This window comes from Ochlerotatus camptorhynchus, unplaced genomic scaffold, assembly GCF_037179485.1.
Source record: "Ochlerotatus camptorhynchus isolate MF236.1 unplaced genomic scaffold, CSIRO-AGI_Acam_v1.1 ptg000022l, whole genome shotgun sequence".
In the NCBI taxonomy this organism is placed as follows: domain Eukaryota; kingdom Metazoa; phylum Arthropoda; class Insecta; order Diptera; family Culicidae; genus Ochlerotatus; species Ochlerotatus camptorhynchus.
The window spans coordinates 3,254,134-3,278,789 of NW_027040514.1; the positions used below are offsets into that span (position 1 = coordinate 3,254,134).

The following is a 24,656-nucleotide window of genomic DNA, read 5'->3' on the forward strand; positions in this document are numbered from 1 at the left end:
ACAACCGAGGTATTGTGATGAACACCGCCAGATCCATCGTCCACAGCCGACTGACATATGGAATCGAACTTCTATGCGCGTCCAGCGACTCCATCATCTCCCGTCTTGCACCAGGATATACAACCAGGCTACTCGGATTGCAGCCGGTCTACTGCCATCAACACCAGCCGACGCCGCATGCATTGAGACCGGAACACTACCGTTCCGGTTTTTCATTGCGGAGTCGGTTTGTACGAGAGCCGTGGGACTCGACGAGCAACTCAGCGGAGACGGAGATTTCTATCTCCTCTCGGAGGGGAAACGCATTCTTCAAGAGACCGCCCACCAGGAGCTCCCTCCGGTGTCTAAACTCCACTGGGTCGGAGCCAGGGAGTGGGATGCCTCCCTCATCCGATCAGATAGAACCATGGCCAACCGATTCAGAGCAGGGGACAACTCGGCGGAAATGAGAACCTGCCTCACCGAGCGACTGAGAACGATGTACCATAACCACCAACTCCGATACACCGACGGATCGAACGCTAGGGGCCGAGTAGGTTTTGGAGTAACTGATGGCCGAACATCCCATTTCTGGAAACTCCCGGACCAATGCTCGGTCTTCTCAGCAGTAGCAGCAGCCCTACATTACGCGGCCTCCCTACCATCCTCCTCCCCTCTATGCATACTCACGGACTCCGCCAGCGCTCTGGCTGCATTGGAATCTTCCACTGCACGCCACCCGTGGATTCAGGCCATCCAGAAGCACACACAACCCGGCACCACCTTCATGTGGATACCGGGCCACTGCGGAATCGCCGGTAACATTGAAGCCGACCACCTCGCGGCCACCGGACGAAGCGGCCGTCTTGCCCACAAGTCGGTCCCCAGACAAGACCTGAAAGTCTGGATAAAATCTACCATCAGGTCAGCATGGGGCAACGAATGGAACAGCAACCAAGAGCTTTTCATTAGAAAGGTCAAAGGGGAAACGGGACGGACACCAAAAGTTACGCGGAACAGAGAATACTCTCCAGACTTCGAACCGGTCACACCCGGATTACTCACAACATGGGAAGCAGCAGCGGTGGAGGCTTCCGGAGGAGATGCGACGCGTGCCGAACAACGATGACGGTTGAGCACATCCTTATCAACTGCCCGTGTTTCCACGGATCACGGGAGTTGTACGGTCTGGCCGACAACATTCGGGACGTCCTCCAAAACGACCCGGTAGCGGAAATCCAACTCATCTGCTTTACGAAGGAAGCAGGAATCTACAAAAATATTTAAAATACGATATTGATAGCAGGCCCGGCAACCTTGCCGGCAGCGGCTGCCAGGGTCACCTGGCAGTTTCTGCCGGTGGGGCTCTACCGGGGTCCTGAATTTAGTCACTATAACACGAAAAATACTATTTTGATAGCAGGCCCGGCAACCCATGCCGGTAGCAGCTGCCAGGTCCACCCGCAGCCTCTGCCGGTGGGGCTCTACCGGGGTCCTTTAGACAGCCTTTGAAATGAAAATTTGACAGCTAGCTGATACAGGAAACATAAGTTTCAAAAACCAAAACTCTGTACATTCTAAAAACTCTGTAAACCCCCTTTTCTCCTAGGAATACCCCCCTCTGGGGTATTCGGAGACGAGCCAGCCAACGGCTGAAAGTCTCCTTAATAAAGATAAAAAAAAAAAAAAAAAATTGCTCACCGACCCCACTGACCAGCTGAAACGCTGGTTTGAGCACTTCGAACAACTTCTTCAAGTTTCGACGACCAACCAGCCATCAAAATTTTGGCATGATCCGCCTAGGGTGCGGCGCATCACTCGCGTCAATTCCGAGGCCCCATCACTGCAGGAGATTGAAGCAGCTATCCGAAGCATGAAATCCAACAAGGCTCTAGGGGTCAATCGCATATCAGCAGAGATGCTCAAAGCTGACCCCATGTTATCCGCACAAATGTTGCATCAACTATTCTGTAATATCTGGGACACCGCGACTTTTCCGGCCGACTGGATGCAGGGCATCTTAGTAAAGGTCCCAAAGAAGGGGGATCTGACTGTGTGCGACAATTGGTGAGGCATCATTTTACTGTGTATTGTTCTCAAAGTTCTGTGCAAAGTTATCCTGAATCGGATACAGGAGAAGTTCGACGCGATTCTCCGACGGCAGCATGCAGGATTCCGTGCCGGAAGATCTTGTGTGGACCATATTGTCACGCTCCGCATCATCCTGGAGCAGGTCAATGAATTCCAAGAGTCCCTTTATTTGGTATCCATTGACTACGAAAAAGCTTTCGACCGTCTCAATCACGAGAATCTGTGGGAAGCGCAGTATGAGGCTTTCACGTGCAGAGTTCTGCATAACGGAGCCTTGTCCGACCCTATCCGGGTAGTCGCTGGTGTGAGACAAGGATGTATACTATCACCGCTACTGTTTCTCATCGTTATCGACGAGATCATGGTAGGTGCAATTGACCGTGTACCGAACCGTGGGCTGCTTTGGCAGCCTATCACCATGGAGCATCTCAACGACTTCGATTTGGCTGATGATGTTGCTCTACTAGCACAACGGCGCTCTGATATGCAGAGTAAGCTCAATGACCTAGCCGAACGCTCCTCTGCGGCGGGTCTCACCATCAACGTCAATAAGACCAAATCGTTGGATATCAACACGGGCAACCCTTCCACCTTTACGGTAGCGGGGCTAGCAGTGGAGAAGGTCGAAAGTTGCCAATATCTTGGCAGCCAAATAGCGTCGGACGGCGGGACCAAGAGCGACATAGGTGCACGAATCAAGAAGGCTAGGGCTGCCTTTGCGAGTTTACGAAACGTATGGAGATCCAACCAGATAAGTCAAAGCACCAAAATCCGAATTTTCAACTCGAACGTGAAATCTGTGTTGTTATACGCCAGCGAGACGTGGTGTGTATCAGCGGAGAACACTCAAAAGCTGCAGGTCTTCATCAACCGATGCCTGCGGTATATAATTCGTGCCTGGTGGCCTCACAACTGGATCTCGAATGCCGAGTTCCATCGTCGATGTCATCAGAAGCCGATAGCAACATAAATTTTTGCGCAGAATACGTAAGAAAGGAGGGACTTCAAATTAGAATCTGACTGGATGTATAGAGGTTCCAGACATGTTTTGACCACACTGCCCTCTGTTAACAATTAATGGAACTAAGTGTATGCGTAATTTCTGATCGATTTCACCATTAAAAACATCAGTGACATCTGAAGGAAAATTAACGCAGAAGCATGGTAACATGTAATTGAAGATGATAATTTCAAATACTACCACTCCCCAGTTGGAGAGGGATGGTGAGGGGTATGGACCGGGAACCAACGGCTTTACTGGGGATTGAACCCAGGCCTTTGGGCGTGAGATGTTATCACGTTTACCACTACACCACCGGCGCCGCTTGTCCTATAGCTTTTCAGTTATTATTTTAACTCATATTTCCATGTTCTGATATTCTTTTTTCTATTGGTTTGATATTCGCTTCTACTCGGGAACCGCCAGCTATTAAAGCGTGAGATATGTAGCAATGGCAACTCTAGCGACAAGAGTCAAGGACGCTATAGCTGCAGTGCAAGTCGTTTGAATCTGCATGAGGTACACAGAGAGCGGAACGTTTAGCAGTAATGATGACCGGGCGGAGCGGGGTGGGGCAGCCAAACAAAGAAATATGCAAATCAAGGTAATTAGTTAAACGGTGGCGTTGTTTGAGGCATAACAAACATAAACGGAGAAAATGGCAAATCGTTTTGGAGGTATAATAGCAGCAACGAATTGAAGTCAGTGTGTTTAGGTACATAAGCACTGGATACATTGGCAATAACGACTGTTATTTGGGGACAATTTCAGAGAAATTTTGCATAAATGGGTAATAGGTACTCACTTCCTGACGTAGATGTAGTTCTCCATATCCCATGGATCGACATAACGCCGGCTGAAGATCGCGTCGACCGGTCCGAGCGATTCCATCAGGCTGGGTCGCCGCGACATTTGCATCGGTAGTGGCCGCATACAGTCCGACTCGTCGGCCGAATCGAACTCCTTCGCCGAGTAGTAGATCGATTCAGCGGTCCTGCGCGAGGACGCAAAGCTATCAAATCCGGCATAGGCTGGCATCGTGTGTAATTATTACGAGCGTGCGTCAGTATGGTAGACAGTGTTTCCTAGTTTGACGGGTTCGTCGCTTATTTGCACCGGTCACTTAACTTTGCGTTGTTATTGATCACCGCCACAGATGTGGACAGGTTTAGAGCTAATGAATATTTGGACGTTTTTTTTTGTGCGTGTTTAACGACAAGAAATGTTTACATTATTCCATCGCTGGTTTTGCTTTTTACGCAGTCGCGATTTTGCAACTTATGCAAAAAGTTCATGAACTTTGAAGAGCTGAAACGAGAAGAAATACGAATACCTAATTAGCAACCAAGGCAATACACAAATAATTGATTTACATCTTCAGTTACGAGTCAGTCGTGTCACTCAAACAGGGCAAGATTGAACTTTAATTTTCAACCCAAACCCGGATCTAATTTTCCAAACTGGACAAAAAACAAACCACACGATAGTTATGTTCACCACCGGCTGCTATCAGCAGAGCTGTGATGCAGTTCCGATCCGATCCATCGTATCTTTCGCTCTGCTGGTGTGGTGGTGCAGCTTTTACACCTCAGGGAAACCCAAACGTGTGATGTGAACATCTGGCAGGCGGAACTGGCACGTTCCGGTGTTTGGTCAAATGCGAAGGTTTCGTAACTTTGAGTGGGCAATGGGAATTAGATCGCAAAAAAAAACATCACGATCAATTGACGACAGTGATTGTAGACCATTTACGTTACATTTAAACAGAAAATGTTGCAACATGTGAAAGTGGTATGTTTCGTCGTTTTTTTGTGTTTAAATCTGTTACTTACGACCTAGTTGGGACTTTCCTTGCGATTGCAACATTGGCCTTATTTAATGTTTTTTTTTGTATAGTACCGTAAGAAATCGTTATTATGACCAACTGAGCACCAGAATTGATGAATATAGTTCATGAATGCGTGGGTTGATATTAACACTCCGAACACGATGCCTCTCGTAAAATGTGTATCGGAAAATTGGAAATGTTTGAAAATTATTGCTCAGCAATTTATCGATAGATTTTAAATGAATTTGATACCGAATGAAACTATAAAGTCTGTAGTTTCAAATGGCTCCAACAGATTTGTAATTGGCCAATAAATGGCTGTGCTTTGATTTTTCAAACATTGTAAATATGCCGTTGCACATTTTAGCGGAGGCATCGTGCTCGGAGTGTTAACCGATCAGTAAATATAGCTTGTATTTTTGTGATGAACCAGCCAACGGCAAATATAACAAAAAATAATGTATTTATCCACTTGGTTGCTTCAGAAGAAATGTTCCTCGGTTTATTTCATGTCAAATTGATGGTAAAAAAACGGTTAAAACACAGGGACAGTTTTTATTACAAAATTAGCAAAAATATACTTTTTTTCACACTTAGACTAAGCCAAACATATGACGGACACATCCGCCCACTATCCTTTAGTAATTAAAAGATAGCTAGAAAAGTTAAAACAGCATAAAAAAGGTTATCTTCCATTTAATTCCACTTAATTAATTTTGGTATCCATGACAGATACGTATTTCGACTACAATGTGCAGTCTTCATCAGTGTCATTCCCACTAAAGAACTTATCAAAATCTTCGTTTTTATTAGTTAGGTAGGTTCCGATTCAACACATTGTAGTTTCATTTTTATACCTATGATCTTGATCTTGAATCGGAACCTACCTAACTAATAAAAACCAAAGATTTAAGTAAGCTAAAGGAGAAAAATCTATACAACTCTCTAATAAGGAAAATCCCCAAAGGCTTGGTAGCCATCATAATGAAGTAATGAAGTTGTTAGCGGAATGCTAAATAAAACAGCAAAAAAGGTTATCTTCCATTTCTCCAACTCCATTTCCTTATTAGAGAGTTGTATAGATTTTTCTCCTTTAAGAGATGAACCAGCCCAAGGCTGAAAATCTCTCTAATAAAGCAAAAAAAAAAATCTCCTTTAGCTTACTTAAATCTTTGGTTTTTATTAGTTGGGTAGGTTTCGATTCAACACATTGTAGTTTCATTTTTAAATTTGTTACTCCTAACTTCGAGATAGCCGCGAGTAATCAGCCTTTGCTTTACTAACGTTAGTCTTAAGTAATTTTGTTATCTAAACAATGAATATTGGTTCCGCAAAGCTACAGCAAATGAGCCTGGAAAAATAAACGCATTTTTGAACCAAAAACGTTAAGAACTTTTTATGACGCATATTTTTGCAAAGTTGTTATATCTTTTATTTGAAAATTTATGGCTAGTTTTTGCTGAAAAATATTACTTTTTTTAATTAAATTAAAAGCTTTCAACAGAAAAGGCTCTTGCAGTTTATTTTTTACCAAAAATGAAGAAAAAGATGCTTCCAATGAAATTAAATGTTTCAAAATCGGTTTGCTCCATTTTGAGATATTGACAATTGAAAAAAGCAATTTTTTCGAAGAAAATAGCTTTTAACTTTCTAATAAAAAAAGATAGTAACCTAGTTGCTTGAGCAAAAATATGCGTCATGAAAAGTTCTAAATGTAATCAGAACAATGTTTTTACGAGAAATTAACGCATGGAAAGATATTCAAAGCAAACCGATTTTAGTGACCACCCTAACGAGATTGTTTAAAAAAAAATCATAACTCATGAACCGTAAGAGATAAAACGTTGTGTCTTCAACAAAGTTGCTTTGAATTGTTTGTTCTACAACTGTTTAGAACAACTTTGGTATATCTCTGATAATAAAAAGTTTGTATTTTAATTCACCAATTGAATGGACCACCCTAATTTAACGAACATAAAAAGATTGAACAAATAATATGAAGCATTTTCCCTAAGAAACCATATATCTAAAACTGACGATTTGGGCGCAAACTATTTTTTTTCCTAAATACGTCTTTGGGATCATTGTGCCTTTATTTTGGTTCAACTATATTTCCTTTTCGTGACGTCTTGATTGTCAAGTTTTCTTCGTACAGCTAAACAACATCTATTTCAACTGTTTTTTTTTAAATATTTGTAACCATATGTAACAGAACGTGTTATAAACGTTGGCTGGTTAGTTGTTGAAATAACAAAAATCATAACAAAAATTCGTCTAGTGGTAACAAAATTACAACAGATCTTGATATGATTATATCAAAATTATTACAAAATTAGATATAATTTATCGCATTCAAAAATATACATATATAACAACCGTTGTTATAAATTAGATATAAAATTTGCCATATTTCTGGCAATGGTTATGTCATTTATTTTTCACTTTTTTTTTTAATCTAAGTCAAATAATTAATTGGAATTCATCAATTGTACGTCATTTTAATTAATTAAGAGTCGTTTTCCTGGCTTATTTTTCCATGATATGCCAGAATTCGTTCCATAATGTGTGGTGCAGCCAAAGATTTTAAAGCAGCTGGTTTGTCTCCCCGATAAATGCGGAGTTCCAACAACCGATCTGAGCGAAAAAAACCCGAATTTATCCACCTATGGTGTGATCAGACCCTTCTTACTTATTCAAGTTTATTTTATTTTTTATTTTATTGTCATTATCAGTGACCAAGCCCCCCACCCCCATGTCATCCAGTGACGCTACGCCACTGCCTGGGGCTACCCGGAATACATCCGGGTGTAGTCTATTTGGTGAGGCTACCAATCACCTTATCATCGTATTTTAATGTGATTTAATGGGTTTTAATTCAATTCATATTCAAGCAACTTCCCCGGGGTACCCGGAACATGTCCAAGTGTGTCCGATGTGGTCTGGAACAGTTAACACGACTTGCATTGATCTTATTTTTGAATTCTGTAGTAATGTGATGTGTCGCATGATGGTTTTAATACGTTTTCCGTTAAATCCAGCGTGAAGGCCTATATTCACCGGATCTTATTCCGGCCATATCTCCGGAACCGGTTCACCGATTCCAAAACCGTTCAATAGCGTTCAATGGGACCCCAAGACCTATCATTTGGCGCCGAGTTTGTCCAAATCGGTTGAGCGGTTGCTGAGAAACGTGAGCGCATTCATTTCGTTACATACACACACACATACACACACACACACACACATACACACACACACACACACACACACACACACAGACATGTTCCTATCTCGTCGAGCTGAGTCGAATGGTATATGACACTCGGCCCTCCGGGCCTCGGATCGATAGTCGGTTTTTCAAGTGATATCTATACCCTTCTTTGTAAGAAGGGTAAAAAGGTTGTTTTAGTAATTCTGAATGAATGAATGGCTTGGTTTCCATCATTCGTGGTCTTCCACATGGATTGTTAGAGGATCTTCCATCAAATCATGAGATTCATATGGTGATGGAATTTAATTCATCATCTGGTTCAGAAGCAGTAGGCTGCCAATCTATTTCGGATCGCGGTCGGTAGAGTTTTCTGATGACGAATCGGAAAAATCGAAAGATTTTATACAAGCAGAATTCTTCGTAGGATACGATGAATGATGTTCCAGATCTGTATTTATTATCTTATTAATTCAAGGTACACGGCGAATGAGAACGACTCAAATTTGAGTTTAGTTCACTCATAATCGCCAAAAGTGCAGGAACTCAGCGATGAGTAAAATTTGTCTCATGGTTTCCTGTGGAAAACCTAAAAAATCTGCCGAAAAATAAGGAAATTGACGAAAATTTTATTCAGTCTCGGAGTAGTACCAATAGACTGAGTGAATTCAATCTTTACTTTTCTCAAATCCGGGAATTTTTCCCTGGAAAATCCTGGAAAAACCTAGGAAAACATGAAGCAAATTTACTCATCGCTGAGTTCCTGCACTTTTGGCGATTATGAGTGAACTAAACTCAAATTTGGGTCGTTCTCATTCGCCGTGTAGACAAGACTGAGAACACCCTATCTTTTTTCAGGAGTCTTCGAGTTACGATCAATCGGCAAAATTTCATGACAACATTCGTGTAAAAACACAATGTTTATGGCACTGAATTTTTACATAAGGCACAAGCTTACCCAAGGAGGTTTGGAAGACTTTATGAAAATGTTGAATGTTTTCACCATAGGCAAACCTTTTCTATTATGGGTATGTCGTCTTCTTGTTCAATAATGACAGCACACTAACAACCTATTTTATTTTAAGATATGAAGCTACTCCACAACCTGAACCTCTATGCCCTGTGGAAAACTGTGGATCACTTTAAACGGACTTTTTGGTTACTTTTCCCATAGAGCAGCAAATCAGATAATCTTTTTTGAAATACTCCAAAGAAATAGCTGAATACGAGACACCGGTTATTACTGAAGAAAATCGCGATATAAGCCGTTTATGATTTAAACAGTCTTTTTTTTTCAACAATCATTCGAAAATTTTATCATTTCTTACTATTCATGCACAGGATGTCTCTAATGATCGTTACTTAGAAACAGAAAATAGTAAATAAACTTATATTTTGGAATCATTAATACATATTTTATGTATTGATATATACATATCAAAATATAACACACGTTGATATAAATATCAACCATTGATATAATTGTGTTACAATTTTGTTATGCCCTTCTGATCGGGTAGCTATGAGGTAAACATAAAATTGACTTTTAATACAAAATGTGGTTTAAGTGTTACCGAAGACAACAAATCAATAAAACTGGCAACTCTTCCATTTTATCATACGAAAGCTATAAGACAGGTACGCGTCATCTGCCGCTCAAAGGTAAATGCTTCGAACGAACTTGATAGCAAAGATTACATCCTCAGAAGAAGGGTTTGTGTATTTGCTCATTTTTCTATGCGTTGCTTCCACCTTCACTCAAGCGCAGCGCTATTGTATCTGTCGCTTGGATTCTGGCAAAGTTGCCCGTCTTCTTGATATGATGTCTTCGCTGTGACAATATTTTTAGCGGTTTTTGCTATCGATCACTTTCAGGGCTGGTAGTGATAATGTGATATAATAGTAGTGACTTTAGTGACTAAAATAATGAAAAAAGTGACCAATTGTGACGTTTATTGATTGGAAAGATATGTTTCCAATTATAAGATTGCCAATTCAAGAAATTCACAAACCTATCCTGCCAAGTTTTCATGTTACTTGGTTAATGGTTTAAGGATCCCATAAATTTGTTTTTGAAAAATAAGTATGCACGGTCCAATCTAACCTCAAATTCCTCACTCTATCCACCTCGATTTTATTTAAACAAATAATTTACATAATTGATATTAGATGCAGATCATGAATTGGTGATTCGATAGCAAAATTGAGGCACAGAGAAATTTACTCCATTCCTCCCAAGAATAGAAACTTCTGTAACAGCTCAAACATAGAAAAAGTTGAGACCTAGACAACTATTTTAGATCGCAATCTTAGAAAAAAATGTCATTATTCTGGAACGAGGAAAATTTTGAATGCGACTTGAAATCTAAATGGTGAAAAATTAAGGTTTTATGAGTTTTTGGAGCATTTTTTATTGCTGGGACCACTGGCGCATCATTGCCTAGAACTGTCTATGAGTCGAGTTTCGAACGCCTTTGGATACAATTGTGTTTTATGTTTGTTCTCTGTTTTGTGCGTGCATTTGCTTTCATAATTTTCGGCTGCATTTGCCGGATTAGCGCTGGCACTCTGCCTCCCGGACGGTTATATGTGTGTGAGTGGTGGTTTTCTCACTTTCCGAGAAGTTTTTTTTTTTTTTTTTTCCTTTGTTTTGTTTTTTCCGTCGATTTTGTTTTCCGTGCTGAGCACCAATGCTACCGACGTGCCAGGAAGGCAGCTCCCACACCTGGACCCTACCTATCGACCCATCAACTCATGAACCGGGGACCAACGGCTTTACTTCCCATCCGAAGGAAGGCGTGATCAGAGATGTTATGCCTCAGAACATCCCGGCGGCGCCGACTGGGATTGAACCCAGGCCTGTTGGGGTGAGAGGTAATCACGCTTACCACTACACCACCGGCGCCGTTTAATTTTCCGAGATGTTTTAGAATCGGGAAAGAAAACGTGATTCATCATGTTTGCAAAATTGCAAGCATCAGAAGATTTGGCGCTATCTGCGTGGTTCGATTTTTTCTCCCGGACCAGAAATTTGTGACATCGCGAGTGAAAATTTTGATTTCAGTTTGTTTGCGCGGTGAGGAAAGGCGCTGATCTATTGTTAAGCTGGGTTTAAACAGGTAAAGCTGGGTTTAGATTAAGCAAGTCAATTGATCAACTCAGTTGAATTCAACTGACTTGAACGCGAATTGAACGTGTAAACCATGCCATTCAACTGACTTGATCAACTCACTTGAATTGAAAAAACTTGAACCAGGCTCAACTTTTCAAGCCAATTGAATTCAACTGAGTTGATCATTTGACTTGCCTAGTCTAAAACCAGTTTTAGAGTTTTGCGATGTGCATTGCTTTTGTGCACGGAGTGACTTGAAAAGGAAAAGCGAAGAAAGGTGATAGGTTGTTGTGTGGTTGGAGTCGCTTTAGGAGGAATTGTTCAGGGATGACTAGAGAAGGGTATGCGTGGAAGCATCGGGAATGCGCTCCCGGGTGGAGTGATTTGGTGAATGCGTTCCAGTTGAAGATTGTTGACAAGTGTATTTGTGGTGATGTAAATTATGGTTTAGATGACGCATGGCTTCAAACGTTTTGTGTATCCAAATAAAACATATTACATACTAAATACGCACAGGGCATCGTCTGCTGACCATTGCCGCGGGTATATCGTGGGAGTCCCAGGTACCCGGTTCAAGCTTTGGTTGGCGGCGGTGGCTCTTCTGGACCTTCTACCCCCTGAGTAGTTAGTGTGAATAAGGGCGTATATGTGATGTTTTGCTGTACCTGATGTGGACATCTAGTGCATCCTGTTCCCTTAACTTGTTGAGGACACGCTGTCTTGCCTCAAAAGTTACCCTTTTTGAAGTACTAGTTTTCACAACATAAAGGGCACCATTACGGAGCATGAGATTTGATCAAATTATTCGCAGTTCTACTTGTTCAACGCCCCCGGCTGGGTGAGGGATAGAGGATGACACACACACACACATCATTGCCTAGAACTGTCTATTACCTTACTTTGAATAGTGCCTAGAACTTTTTAAGAATTCACCTCAGGCCACCGATATTCCCTAGGAATTCTAATCCTTTGAAATTATCACCTGAATTTAAATGGCATTCGCCTAAGAATTTCAATTATCTGTAAAATGTATTAATCCAGATCCTGAATCCTGAAAACTCCTTTAAGGATCACCCAGATAAAGGAAAACGTAACGAAAGAACGGAAGGGAGACATTTTCCATCAAATTCGTGTGACGCGTCCATTAAGTGCCCCCACACTAACGATTTTTGCGAACAGATCTCTACGCATCGCATTGATTCAAATTGCGGAGGTTAAGGTGCAACGGTGAGTGCGGTAACTTTTCAAATACAAACGAGCCGCAACGAATGAAACACAGCAAATCCGAAGACCAAGAGAAGGCAAAAACAATTATAGGCGGTACATACTGCCTGCTGGTGGAATTTGAAGTCATGGTCCATTCCGAGATCCGTCCACTTAAACGATGATAGGTTCGAAGTAGTTGTCACCTTGTGTGCTGGTGCGCCTGTGACTAACGACCATAGATGATGAGGAGGGTGACATTGGGTCAATCGAGTAGTGTCTTGTACCATTGCAATCTCTGAAAACTGTTAAAACAGCACAAAGAGGCCACTGTTAGGTTAATGGAGAAGCTCTGATCGGCCGCAGGCTGTTGTTTCATGGCCGTGTGAGTTGTCTGCGAGCTACTAAAAGGACCAGTCTTGAACTTGATGGCCTACAATGGTTAATGTAATTTTGCGCGATATATTTTAGAGTCTTGACGCATCGAAAAGCTATGTGGGACACCTGTCAAGTCACAGCACCCATTGACAGGCATTCGAAATCGCTTCCACACGCACACCGCCACTGATTCATCAATTCTAATCACGAATGCGCATTCCCACTGAATCGACGTCATCGCCGGCCTGTGACAGCTGAAGTGGTTATCGATACGTGACCTTAACCGCATATTTGCTCGTCCCAGCTAGCTAGTATGAAGGTAGTTGCAAAAACACCTAACGAAGACGAGAACGTTAGTCAAGTGATTCGATTCAGGATGAATTTATGGCAAATTCAAAGAGACCCGTAAGTTGAAACTTATATGAAATTCTTCAGATGTTGTTATTCAGTAGTCGTCGCAGTTCGCTTATTCGCTCGTCATGACTTCTGGTAGCAACTTGGCATCGATACATCGGTAATGAGGCAAAACAACAATAGGGTTAAGATCTAATTTTCGTCATGCTGAGCGCACTTTACCTCTCTTTTTCGAACGGGTTGGAGCATAAAATGGAATGATGACTTCTAAATTGATTTACCTTTCCATACCTACCGTTATATTTGATAGAGAGTCACAAATTGTTCGGATATTGTTTGCAACAAATCTAACACTACTTCTTGATTTCAATTTCGTCATACGAGTTTCAATTCCGTTCAAACACATTGAAACGTCATTGGATTCACTTCGGTATAAATATTTTGCGTTCTAATAGACCTGGGCCTCCCTGAGCTCAGTCGGTAAAGGCACAGCTACAAAGCAAAACCATGCTGGAGGTGACTGGGTTCAATTCCCGGTTAGGTCTAGGAATTTTTTGGGTTGGAAAATTTCTTGACTTCCCCGGGCAATAGAGTATGATTGTACTTGCCACACAATTATACTGATGCAAAAATGGTACAGGCATCGAAAGCTCTCAATTAATAACTGTGGAAGTGCATCTAGAACACTAAGTTTGAAAGCACGCAATAAGCTAATATGCTATATGCAATAAGCGTGAAATGCGAAGAAGACGTTTTTATAGACTTTGTTTTAAAGCGAACCAAACGTATGATTGATCCATTCACGTCGAAATTATTGTCGAGTGCTTGTAAGTGAGCACTTATGCCGAAGTAGTTCTCTACCCTACCTAATTGGATTTTTGCTTCTGGTGGTAATCGGTTGATTCTATGATGAGTAGGTACTAATTTAATGAATGCTTTGTAAATTGACTTTCTATAAAGTGATCCAGTTGAAAACCCCCCACGAGTGGACTAGAATGGGTTGTTGTTTTGCTTGATGTATTATGAAACCAACCAACGATTGGAACGCAGTTTGTGACTTTGATTCCATAACCTGTACTCCGTAGCAGTGTACAGCTGCATAGGGTTGATGCGGATGATCTTGTTGTGGATTGTGCCGTTACGTGTGATCAGGCACGCGGTAAATATGAAGCACGAAGCGTATACTAATTATCATAAAATTATTAGGTAGGTATAAGTTAAGAGCTATTGTTTTTATGATTAATTGATCTCATAAATTGTTGGAATTTGAAAACAATGAAAAATTAGCGATTCAAATTAAAACGTATCGATTGTGTAAACATGAAAATCAAAAAATAAATAAACGGTGCAATCATCAATTCCATAGGAAAAAAATAAAGTGCATCTTAGAATTTCGTTACCCGACCCGATCAGATGGGCATAATAAAATTATAACACAATTATTTCAATGGTTGATATATATATATATATAAACGTGTGTTATATTTTGATATATTAGTGAAAAGTGGTATGTGCAAAGTTTTTCATCATATCAGAATTATAACAAAATCAGTTATAATTACTATCAATACATAAAATATGCATAAATGATTCCAAAATATAAGTTTACCCACTATTTTCTGTTTCTAAGCGTCGATCATAAACGACATATGCGTATAAATAATAAGAAATAATAATATTTTCGAATTATTGTCAAAGATTGTTTAGTTCATAAACGGCTTATATCGTGAATTTCTTCAGTAATAACTGCTGTCTCGTATTCAGCTATATCTTTGGAGTATTAAAAAAAAAACTTCTGTGATCTGCTGTTCTATGGGAAAAATAATAAGTCCTTTTTAAATGATCCACAGTTTTCCACAGGGCAGAGATTCAGGTTGTAGAGCAGCTTCATATCTTAAAATAAAATAATGTGTTATTGTGCTGTCATTATTGAACAAGAAGATGACACACCCATACTGACAATTCATACAAAAATAAACCCTTTAGAAGCTGAGAAAGTATTAGTAAAAGTGGTAAAGCTTTCGAGAAACATTCAACATACTCATTAAGTCAAACCTCCTTGGGTAAGCTTGTGCCTTATGTAAAAATTCAGTGCCATAAACAGGCATCGCAACTCATTTACATTCATTTCGTGCATTCATTTACATTCATTTGCCTCTAACTTTTTTCATAAACAGAATTCCATGAAATGATGTATGAAGCTTTTGCAGGTTGTGATATTAGCTACAACCTTTTTGAATAACTCAAATCTGTATACCTTATGCATGATGAACCGGGGCGAACAGAACTGACCTATGTTTTTCAGTGAATGTAAATTACATTCACTGAACATTAGTAACAAGTTCTGCCCGCTCTAGTTCGTCATGCATAAGAGGTACAGATTTGAGTTATCAACAAAAGTTGTAGTTAATATCAAAACCTATAAAAGTTTCATACATCATTTAACGGAATTCTGTTAATGGAAAAAGTTAGAGGCAAATGAATGTAAATGAATGCACAAAATGAATGTAAATGATTTGCCATGCCTGGCCATAAACATTATGTCTTTGACACGAATGTTGTCATGATTTTTTTTGTTTCGATTGATCATAACTCGAAGGCTCCTGAAAAAAGACAGGATGTTCTCAGTCTTGTCTATCTGGAATAAAAAAGATAATAAATACCGATCCGGAACATCGTTCATTTTCCTTCAAAGAATTCTGCATATATAAAATCTTCCGATTTTTCTGATTCATCGGAAAACTATACCGACCGTGATGAACTATCCGAAATAGATTGGCTGTTTACTGCTTTTGAACCAGATGAGGAATGAAATTCCATCACCATAGGAATCTCATGATTTGATGGAAGATCCTCTAACAATCTACGTGGAAGACTACAAACGGTGGAAACCAAGCATCAGGCTCAACTGCCACATAACACAGTTAAACTCGTTCCACTTGAACCGGAAAAAGTGAAATATATGCGAGGTAGCCTTAATTTTTCATTCATTTATTCAGAATTACTAAAACAACCAATTTTTCTCTCAGATCAGTTGTTGTAACTCCGCATTTATCGGGGAGACAAACCAGATGCTGCAAAATCTTTGACTGATGAAGCACTACACATTATGAAGTGAATTCTGGCATATTATGGAAAAAGAATCCAGGAAAATGACTCGTATTTAATTAAAATGACCTACAGTTGATGAATTCCGAAAATAATAAACTTTATTTGCAATTAATTATTTAACTTAGATTTGAAAAATGACATTACCATTGCCAGAAATATGGCAATTCATATACCTGATTTATAACAACGGTTGTTATACATGTATATTTTCAAACACGATAGATTATATCTAATTATGTAATAATTTTGATATAATCATATCTACCTGTGTTATAATTTTGCTACCACTAGACGAATTTTTGTTATGATTTTTGTTATTTTAACGTCTAGCTACAAATATATGATCATCTGTAGATCTTTCTGCAGTAAAAGCCGCCTGATGCAATCCTGGCTCACCTGCAAATTTTCTTAGCTGTTCAGCTATCCACTTAGCATAAGTTTTGTAAGCTATATTGCACATGGAGATTCTTCTAAATTGATCTGCTTATGACGGATTTCACGCCAACTCGTCTTCGGAGTTGGCAGCACCCTCTCAGAACCTTATGAAACTTTGTGGGTGTGGAGACTTAGCAATTTTAAGCAACTTTGAGTACTTATTTTTTTCAAAATTTATCTCGCCTAACATTTGATAAGGGTCAAAGTTTTTTGTCGATTTTTTTTCAAATCGATATAGCTTAAAAATGACAAGCCCTACAAAATAGTGATGTATGGCGAACTTTTAGCAAATAATCTGAAATTTTATAAAAAAATTTAAATAAATTAAAAAATTGGTTTCTACACTCTAAAAAAATATATTTAAAAATTAAAAGTCATTTTCCCAAAAATGGTACCTCAGATTTGCTTGATATTTTTTCTCATGAAAGGCAATATAATTACCTAACTTTTCTTCATACATCGCAAAGTGGGCGCTTTTAAGGAAAAAAAGTTGTTCGAACAACAACTTTTTCATGTTAATTTTTTTTAGCGTGTTTCACTCAAAGTCGAATAGTAATACGCGCACAACCTTATTAAAATCCGTTGAAACTTAATGAGCATAAAGATTTTGACCTTTTGATAATCTGGGCGTGCTTAAAACAAAAATCTAGCCTAACATTTGAAAGGGCCTAATACAGAGGATTTTCCTGCATTTCGAATGGTGTTTTAATAAATGAAAACTCTAGTGTTTTTGTTTAGTGTATAATTTATTTTCCTATAATTCTCCATACATAATTTGAGTTTTTCATTGATTATTAGTCTATCGGAAACAGGGTGAAATTTTTCGGAGTTTCCTTTGAATGTGAAAATCGCTTAGTAGAAATTATGTTTTGAGAAATAGGTACAAAACAATGAAATTTTTGTGTACCAGGTATAGTTTTTACATGACTGAACAGCTCCTTGAGTTCATCGGACACCTTTGTGTATTGATCATTTGATATGAAGCAGAAGTTCAATTTTGTTATGCTTGTATCTGTTTGTTTAACTGCCCAGTCATACAGTTCTTGTGGAGTTGTGATTGCGTTTCCATAATCTCGAGCAAGACTTGCTCTCTTTGCCATTCGTTTGAGAGTTCCTCCAATTGCGTCACATGGGCCGAGCATGGCTTGATTCTTTTCCATCCGATCGCCTCTTTTTCGGGAGAGGTGTCCTATTGTGCACTAAAATTCCACGACACGATTCACAAATACGCATTGTTACATCCAATTGATGATCAAAGCCCCATGAATGTATTTTCTCTATGAGACTTGATGATAAATTACGTAAATTATTGCGGCTGCAATTGGGATTGTTTATGTTGGCACTACATTGCACCCTTTTAATAATCAATTCAGCAGATTTTTCCATTGTTGTATATATAAACACTTTTTCGTTTCAACAACTATGCAGCACTACACTTTCAACAACTATGCACTACAGCAACTATGAGCATTGTTGTGATATCACCAAACTTAAATATTAGATTATGTCGGTAGAAACAGACTGCGGTGCTTTAAGTTTATACCTTATATCTCTCATGTGACTACCTGCGTTGTTATATAACTGCTATATAGCAGGTAACTTAACGATTATTTTAGGCATGCCTTAAATAATCGTTAAGTTACCTGCGCTATTATATGTATTCACTTGAGAGATGAGGTATAAACATATATGCATATTGCTTACTAATGGACACACCTAATACATAAAAATAAATGAATGATTATTTTTCTAATTAAATTAATCACAAATACATGAATTGAAATCTTTTCATGAATAAAACATACTAAGTGATTTTTACTTAGTTTACCTGTTGATTTGGAACAATTTGAGGGTGGTTTTATAGAACTTGGATAGAGTGTATGCATATATTATAATACAATCCATCACAGGAAAGTGCAAACCATGCTGAGATGGCTGTTCCTCATTAGAACGTTTTGTTCTGAACTCTTATTGGACGATTTGCAGGTAACTTCTCTGTACCCTTTTCAAATGTTAGGCTAGATTTCGCCCAGATTATCGAAAAGTATACCCATAAAGTTTAATCGAATTTTAATAAGGTTGTGCGCGTATTACTATTCGACTTTGAGTGAAACACGCTAAAAAAAAAATTAACATGAAAAAGTTGTTGTTCGAACAACTTTTTTTCCTTAAAAGCGCCCACTTTGCGATGTATGAAGAAAAGTTAGGTAATTATATTGCCTTTCATGAGAAAAAATATCAAGCAAATCTGAGGGGTACCATTTTTGGGAAAATGACTTTTAATTTTTAAATATATTTTTTTAGAGTGTAGAAACCGATTTTTTATTTTATTTAAATTTTTTTATAAAATTTCAGATTATTTGCTAAAAGTTCGCCATACATCACTTTTTTGTAGGGCTTGTCATTTTTAAGCTATATCGATTTGAAAAAAAAATCGACAAAAAACTTTGACCCTTATCAAATGTTAGGCGAGATAAATTTTGAAAAAAATAAGTACGCAAAGTTGCTTAAAATTGCTAAGTCTCCACACCCACAAAGTTCCATAAGGTTCTGAGAGGGTGCTGCCAACCACTGGATGAGTTGGCGTGAAATCCGTCTTATGTAGCTCCTGATTTCTTGGAAATGGGTATTTGCTTTGTTTTCTCCCATTCGTTAGGCATTTCATTTCTACTATCTACTTACTGTATTATCACTGCTAATCTTTCTATTGACTCTTCATCGGCATATTTAATATACTCCGTAAATATTCGATCCGCTCCTGGTGACTCACCATTACTAGTTGCATGAAGTATGCTCTCAATTTCTATTAATGTTGGTGGATTTAGCAGAGGTATAAAATCATGGTTTGAATCGAATTCAATTTCTGGGCCCTCACAAGTTTGTAGAATAGCGGCGCCGGTGGTTTAGTGGTAAGTGTGATTACCTCTCACCCGAGCAGGCCTGGGTTCAATCCCAGTCGGCACCGCCGGGATGTTGTGAGGCATAACATCTCTGATCACGCCTAACGAGAAGTAAAGCCATTGGTCCCCGGTTCATGAGTTGATGGGGCGATAGGTAGGGTCCAGGTGTGGAAGCTGACTACCTGGCGTCGGTAGAATTGGTGCTCAGTACGGAAAAAAAGTTTAATGCAGTGACCGTTGACCGTTGGAAACTCAAAGACTGACCAGCCTCCTTTCTGGGATGTCCTTAGGCGATCAAAAACCCAGCGTACTTCTATCTGAGATCCGACGTCTTGGTCGAGCAGATTGTACTGACAACGTATTGTCTAACCTTTGGCTGCGAGCCCTTCATGATACCGCCCGTTCCATCATTGCTACTATGCCGACTGCCACACTTGATGATCAAGCGAAAGTGGCAGACAAAATTTTGGAAGCTCCCCGCAGCGAACCGAAGCCCTGTGGCGTCGCTTGGATGGAGCCCTGTCAGGTGATTTCCGAGAACGAGATCGCCGCAACAGCCATCTGCGTGGTCGTTCATTTGGACGGCGAGAAGAAACTCCAGCTAGAAGCAATACACCCCGTGGTTGGATCTGTTGGACTCAAGCTCGAAAGTGCGATAAGAAGAAACACGATCACCCAACTGTAAAGTGTATTATTGTTTCCATGGAAATTTCGAGATGTATACACTTGACCGAAGGAAAACTAGATCAACCTACCACCAACACACCCGCAGCAGTTATCAGCGAACTGGCTCTCAACCCAAATACCACCAGTACTATGAGCACATCGAATCGATACCGGAATCGACATCTCTGTCGTCGTTCCTCCAACACCATCAGCTTTACGCTGCGAATGATACCCAAATCCAAACATATGGGACCAAACGCATCTCCGTCGACCTTGGTTTACGACAACCATTCATGTGAATGTTCGTCATCGCTGATGTGAAATCACCTATCATCGGCGCTGACTTCCTCAAACATTACGATCTACTATTGGATCTCAGGAGAAACAAGTGGATCGATGAAACCACCCAGCTGAAAATAGAGAATATCCAGGCCGTATCGGAGCCGGCTATTACCACGTTCAACGTAAATTCTCCCTTCCCCGAAATCCTCACCGAGTACCAGGGCATCACCGTCTTGGATATGAAGCATCTATTTAAAGTGTTTCAAAAAATTGTCCAGTCAGGTGTACGTTTAATTTTGAGACACGCTGTATGAACCCTAGGTGACCCAGAGTGATGCTCCGCAAGATCCAGAACAACCCAAACAAAAACTGGTCTCCTCGATCTTTTTTTAAAGCGCTTGTTGATATGCTTTCAGAACGGATTTAAAGTTGTAACCGGAGTATGAACCCACGCATTTGCATTGCATCCATGCATTTGTGACCCGTTGCGACAAATCTGACAGTTACACAATATATTTGGCTGTCACTTTACCGCAACGCATCAGATGCAATGTGCGAGAGCCATGAGGGCCATAAGGTGATCCTCCGGAAGATCCAGAACAACCTTTAATGTGAGCAACTTACAAAAATGGTCCTAGAACCGCTTTTTTTTTTTTAAAAACCTCTTGAGGATGTCTCATACTGAGTTGTAACTGGAACAAGGACATTGAAAGTCACAAGATGATCCTCGTGCAGCTCCAGAGCACTCGTTGAAGACCGTGAACCGGTGTGAAGAAAAGAATCCATGGATGCCATCGGACACACATTTCAATACTATTATGGTTGTTTCGGATCTTCCGGACGATTATTCCGTGCCCCAAGGGTTCACATTTTTGTCACAACTCCGAACAAATACTGATAACATATGTGCATTCGAAAAAATCCTGGAGATTTTGACGACTTTGACAAATGTTCCGGAACTTCCAGGGTCCATAAGACTAAGGTCACAAAACCGAAACCATTCTGACAGCATATCAACAAGTGTTTTCAAGAAAACTGCGGAATGTTAGGGCCAGTTTCGTGAATTGCCCATCTGGACGGTTGTCCTGGATCTTCCGGTGGATTATCCTTTAGCCACCTAAACTTCAAATTAATTTTAATAAGACGGTCTCTTATAGCGGTAAGCTTAATCGAAGATAATACGCGATTTATCTAGATTTTCTAAAATCCTCGATTCGATAAGCACCAAGGAAGGATTAAACTATGAAAGTACGCAACCGTATTGTAAAGAGTGTATTCAGCCCCGGCAAAACATTTGTTATTTGTTCAGATTACTTCTGGAGCAACAATTGAAAAGTGCCAATCAGCATACCAAACAAACCGATCGAAAGCCCTTTCCTCACAAATCGAAGGTAGTCCACGCAAACCAACAGTACCATCCCCGATCAGAAAGGCATAGCAAAATTATAACAACTGGAGTTATTTATTTAAAAACAAAAATTGTAACAGAAAGTGTTCCATCGAGACTAATATTTCCGATGGAGAGTCATTACCGAACGTTTTGATTATTTTAAAATATTTCGCTGAAAAAAAAACCTCAGGTTATACATTTATGGTGGTAATCTACAACACGGTTTAAATTTAATACCGGTCCTGATCAGAGGATCCGCAAAATGTTTGTCAAGGATCGTATTGATTTACATCGCCGGTGATATCAAAACAGTCCGACATTCGCGATCCGGATTTACCGGGATAATACCGATTGGAGCTTACCACCGTATCCGTTTTTGATTTTCACTCAATACTCCTAGACTACCATGATGTTTTGATCTTTGAAATCGGCCCAGTGGTTACAAAGTTATGAATTAAAAAAAAAAGCTATTTTTGGACCACCCCAATGACAAAGTAAAAAATAAAGCGGGTCTAATATTTTGCGACAAGGAATAAAACTACCAATTTTTACGAAATTTTGAGAACAACTATAACGTTTTACTATGGCATGGCTGATACATTAAATGCAAAGGGTAGGGATGGGACCACCAGGGCACCGGATTGAAGCGATTTAGATGAGGAGAGTGGAATTGCCAACTCCCTGTAATTAACAACTCGTAAATTGATGGCGAGCTCTTCTCCCCCACTCATTGGGACGTTTCCTCGTATGATGGCCTGTTCTACATCGGGTTGTAGGATCCTGATCTCGCGGATTGCACGTAAGTGTATCTGCATACGGGTCCGCCCCTCCGTTTTTAACCCTTCATACAGTGTTATTTTGAATACAGGCAGGTATAGAACTTGATCAAGTCATACTTGGACGACGATCCACAGTCTAATGGCTGTGCCTTGTAACAATGAGTGGTATCCTATACATACACACATACAAATTGAACGGAATCATACAAAAAGGTAAGGTACTTACATTTCACAACGTTGAACCGAAGAACATTCAACCGAGACTCAACATCGAAACGGCAGCAAAGGTTGAGCTTGACAGTACAGTGACAGTAACTTTATTTGTTAAGTAACTTTTATCGAAATTCGGTACTTTATTGCTGTTTGTTTTTTCTAAATGATTACCTTTACAGTACATTCATAACAATTGTTTGCAGAATTGCGGATTCGCAGTTATTGACAGTTTTCAGTAAATTTCTGTAAATTACAGAAATTCAGCAGTTATGATTGCGGAAATTCTGACCTCCCTTAGCTCAGTCGGTAAAGGCGCAGCTACAAAGCAAGACCATGCTGGAGGTTACTGGGTTCGATTACCGGTCCGGCCTAGGAATTTTTCGGGTTGGAACATTTCCCGACTTCCCTGGGCATAGAGTATGATTGTACTTGCCACACAATTATACTAATGCAAAAATGGTACAGGCATCGAAAGCTCTCAATTAATAACTGTGGAAGTGCATCTAGAACACTAACTTGAGAGCACGCAATAAGCTAATACGCAATAAGTTTGAAATGCGAGGAGGAGGAAGAAGAAGAAGAAGAAGAATAAGAAAAAGAATAAGAAGAAGAAGAAGAAGAAGAAGAAGATTGCGTAAAATTGGTAAAATAATATTATTTCATAAAGCTTTCGGAAAAAAAAAATAATGTTTTACCGAACAAATCTTGCAAAAACAGTATGTACTTCTTTGCTATTGAATTTATTTTTATTTTTTCAGTGTGTTTTTTTTTGTTTCTGAAAAGGCAATTTAGTTTCCTGCAACTTTGTCTCAGACGTCATTTCAATTCGATGAGCCGTTTTCGTGCTATGATTTATTGAAAAATATCGAATACGCCATTTTGAAAAATTAGGCGTGATTTAAAATGGCCAAATTCCAGCACAAATTTAGTTCATTGCCATTAACGAACAATTGGTGGAAATTTTAAGGAATTCTGAGAGGTCAAATCTAAAATTTGTTTTTTTCTCTCTATTTGGCCTGGAACTGCTCATTTCTGGAAGTGCTCCAAGATGGCCATACGGTCAAATTTAGGAACGTAATGTACTAGAACAACAAGCCAATTTTTTCATGGATGGTCTCAACCTTAGCATGACCTTCGTAGCGGCCGTGCGACCCATTGATTCAAACGAAACAAAACACCTCGGTTCACCTTTCAATGGCCAACATAATTTCCACCTACAAGTGCAATGCTCTACACACGTAGCATCACCGCTCACCTCCGGTACTTCAGGTGTTTGTTCGGATCGTCAAAATGCGTACGGAGACCGTGGCTGTGATTCGCCTTCAAATATTGACGGTCACAACCGATCGGGTGGCCATCCTCCATCAACGAACCTAACAGAGCTATCACCATCGGCGGCAACTTCCCTCGCCCCATCATTATGGCAACGAACAACAGTGGTGGTGTAGGCTTTCAGTTACAGCGTTTTGAGCAAATAAAGCGAATAATAAACAACATTGGACAAAAAGTTATATTGATTCATACCTCCATGGAATGCACCGAAAGAGGTGTGCGATTGTGTAATTTTGGTTGCCAATATTACGCTATCGCACCTTAACCGTTTTAGGCCTGAGGGCGTCTGCTCGTGTGCGCATGTTTAGTCAGTACTCCTACCTGTTGTTGTTGCTGTCGGTTTAGCTCCCAAGAACTAAGTACATGTTGTTTTCATTAATCGAACCATTAATATG

The 24,656-nt window shown here is 39.8% G+C and overlaps 1 protein-coding gene across 2 annotated transcripts in view; it reads right to left on the bottom strand.

The window, feature by feature from the left end:
• LOC135705743 (uncharacterized) overlaps positions 1-24,656 on the bottom strand; it is a 110,299-nt gene that overhangs the window by 51,518 nt on the left and 34,125 nt on the right. For both annotated transcript variants that reach the window (XM_065227603.1, XM_065227594.1), the window contains exon 3: positions 3,876-4,378. In XM_065227603.1, coding sequence (XP_065083675.1) covers positions 3,876-4,108 — 233 coding nt within the window. In that variant the 5' untranslated portion in view covers positions 4,109-4,378. The remainder of the gene's footprint in view (positions 1-3,875; positions 4,379-24,656) is intronic.